The 3,287-nt window shown below is 42.3% G+C and overlaps 1 protein-coding gene across 1 annotated transcript; it reads left to right on the forward strand.

Moving 5' to 3' along the window:
- The first annotated feature begins 689 nt into the window (after positions 1 to 689).
- Positions 690 to 2,208, forward strand: rprml (reprimo-like). Its single transcript, XM_076752876.1, has one exon. It carries the CDS (start codon positions 1,157 to 1,159, stop codon positions 1,490 to 1,492), a length of 336 nt encoding a protein of 111 aa, XP_076608991.1. The 5' UTR covers positions 690 to 1,156; the 3' UTR covers positions 1,493 to 2,208.
- Positions 2,209 to 3,287: the final 1,079 nt, after the last annotated feature.

The raw sequence follows: 3,287 nt of genomic DNA on the forward strand, positions 1-3,287 counted from the left end.
GCACACAACACTCGAGTGATTTTTGGAGAATATTTTCCACAGAAACGCGCAGAGCTATCTGCACTTCAGGGGTTTTAGTTCAGCTGCTGCCAAGGAAAGGAAACAGCAGGCACAGCGAAAGCAGGGAGCCAATATTAGCCAATGTTCAATCATAGTTTACTAATTTATGTCTTCATTTTGAAGTTATAGCTGGCTGTGCCCATTGGTCTCTCTGCCCAGGCCCCTAAGATACAGTTCTGGTTTTTAAATGATTTTCAAGCCTTCAAAATGTATGTATGAATCAACACTGGTGAGACTTTATGTTGACTTCAGAAGTGCATTCATCAAAATATCCATGTTTATGAGTCATTATCCTCACTGAGACCAACAGGAAGTACCACTTGTTTGAAATAGATTCACTTGTTCACAGGTTTTTAAGAAACATCTTGCTTCAAGGCAAATATAAAAAGAAATTTGGGAGAGTAAAATGGTAATTCCATATTCCATTCCATGTTAAATTTTTATCAGACGGATCTAACTTTACTCCAGTAGAAGTTATTCGTAAATGTCAGATAAAAGTAATAAGTAGACGAAATGCCACATTAAAAGTAGTTCAAATTGATCTTTTTCTCTCTCTTTCTTTCTTTATTTACCGTTTTTGTACATCGGAGGAGCATCGTATTATCTGAGGCCATCTGACTACCTCCCCTGGTGAGGAGTGGTGGTGTGGTCCACGGGGAACTCATCATCACTTTAAAACGCGCCAGAGACTTGGCACAAAAGAAGCGCTCGCAGGCGAGCACAGGCGCAAAGGGACTGTCTCTTATTACACCGACGGGAAACACGTTTCGCACCTTGCACACTGTCTGAGAAGACTCCATTAAAGTCAGAAAAACGTGGACTTTGAGTTGAAGAAACTTACTTTGGCTGCACCAGATGCGACGCTCTTTGGCCGCAGCAACAGTCCGGTGATGTGGATGTGGTCATTACGCACGAACTCGATGTTTACCTGTAGATCTGGACTTTAACGAGCGCGTTGCTTTTTGTTTTATTCCCTTTATTTTTGTCTTAACAGTCACATGACGCAAACTGTTGCTGGTGGACCTGATTTTGTGGTGAGACTGTGTGCCTGCCAAGTGGAGTCGCGTGTCTATTTGCCTATAACCCGCAAGGAAACATGAACGTATCCTTTTTCGACGTGACCCAGGGCGCGCTGTTTAACGGGAGTCAGACCTTCGCTGGAACTCTGGCCACATACTCCGGCAATGGCACAGACAACGTGGTGACCGGCGACGGCGGAGGGTCCCTGGTGCTGGTGCAAGACGAGCGCAAGCTCTTCGTTATGCGTGTGGTGCAAATCGCGGTGCTGTGCGTGTTGTCGCTCACCGTCGTGTTTGGTATATTTTTTCTTGGGTGCAACTTGATGATCAAATCCGAGAGCATGATTAACTTCCTGGTGAAGGACAGGAGACCCTCGAAAGACGTGGAGACGGTCATGATCGGGCTCAGCTAGAGAGCTAGACATGGCACTGTGGAGAGCTGGCGCGGAGATCCGGTATGAGGATCCGGTACGCGTTTCCTAACGCAGGTCAAGATCAGCATCTGCATGTACTTTTCAAAGACGCTGTCTCTGTGTGTCCTAGTGAGGAAAGATATGCAAAAACTTCACATTTCCTTCCGAAACATGACTACAGGAAAGTAGTCCTACGACCAATGTTTGTGCGTAAAGTTTGTGCGTAAAACACGGGCAATTGTTTACACGTGGGCCGATCTGTTGAATCTTTGGAGTGAATTTAATGTTGCCAAATTGAACAAAGTGACGAAAATGTTTACAAGCTGTTACCTCATTTTTTCTTGTTTCTTTTCTTCTTTTCTTTCTTTTTGTAAATTTGAAATGTTAGTGAATATTTTCCAAAAGCATGATTGTGAATTCTTATAGTTCCACCTCTGCCAGTGTATGTGGACGTGGTGGATATGTGGGTATTCTCTATACAAATTTTTCTTGGTCTTGTTTGGTAAATATGAATATGAATACTGAAATCTTGCACGTTTTTCAACGAACTCCGTCACAGCTTTATGGAGTGATTCCTGTTGGCATGCTCGCTAATTGATCTGTAAAGTGATTTTTGGACCCGTTTTGCACTTTTGAAATCACTGATGCTGCATGAATTATTTTGTACCTGGAAAAAAAAGGAAACTTGAAATTGCAGCATGCAATTAAAACACTGAAATGTCCATATTAAGCTTTGTCATCTGTTAATTAACACCATACATATCATGTTAACAAGTGCTGCATATTTAGTTTTTTTTATGGATTAAGTTTCAGAAAAATATATTTGCACATGTATTTTTCTTCCAATATTTTCTTTCAGCTGAGAACTGAATAATACCAATCTCTGAAATAACGTGATCCATATCTCCCTCCACATATAATCTTCTTTACTTATGCACAAGATGCAACCATTCGATGAACACATTAACACGCTAGGTGCACTCATTAATTTAATAACTTTTGTATTCATTACGACAAAAGTACACAGAAAATTGTACTTTGCATCGTTTTGCGATGTTAAAGTTAAGATAAACATTTTGAAGCAGTAAGAGAGAGGCGATGCGAGGCCAGGCTGAGTGATCCATCTTGCAGACAGCAGGCTGAGCTCATATAGGCTTCATAGCATTTAATCTCTGAACAGTGACCAGCTGCCATCAAGAAACATTCAGAGTCACCGTGACTACTTAACTCCCCAGTAGCTCCCACTGCATCTTAAGAGTTTAAGTATGGCAGCCAGAGAGGGTCATGTTCAGAACGTGTGTAAAAGAGAGCGTAAATGTGAAGAGGCTAACAGTGACGGAAGCTCGGTGCAGCTTTAGAAGGACTTCACACGAAGGGGACATGTAGGGACATCCAGCTGTCATTGTGCTTTAAGATATCATTACTCTTCCTGCCTCTGAGTGTTTGCACATCTCACACACCTGTTTCCTCTCTCAGAAAAATAAACTTTACTATTTCTCTCCCAGACAGACAGAAAACCCACAGACAGCTTCATTGAAGGTGTCTGACATTAGGTTTCCTTTGTATCGAGCTCAGCATTTTGGTTCAATTTCACTTCTATTTCTTCTCTATTTTGGTCTGCACCCCCTCCTCCTTCCTCTCATGTGCCCCACTCAGAAGCAACCAATGTTCTCATTATTATTTCAGTACTTGTTAGGAGAGCTGGGGTAGATGAATCCTTACAAACACACCCATGCATCCACACATGTGCCCATTCACCGTGCACACATTGGACACTGATGTGCAACAGACCAGC

The sequence above is a fragment of the Chaetodon auriga genome, chromosome 16 (assembly GCF_051107435.1).
Source record: "Chaetodon auriga isolate fChaAug3 chromosome 16, fChaAug3.hap1, whole genome shotgun sequence".
Lineage (NCBI taxonomy): Eukaryota > Metazoa > Chordata > Actinopteri > Chaetodontiformes > Chaetodontidae > Chaetodon > Chaetodon auriga.

Coding starts and splice junctions, on each gene's coding strand:
- rprml (XM_076752876.1), top strand. CDS start 1,157: ATGAACGTATCCTTTTTCGACGTGACCCAGGGCGCGCTGTTTAACGGG.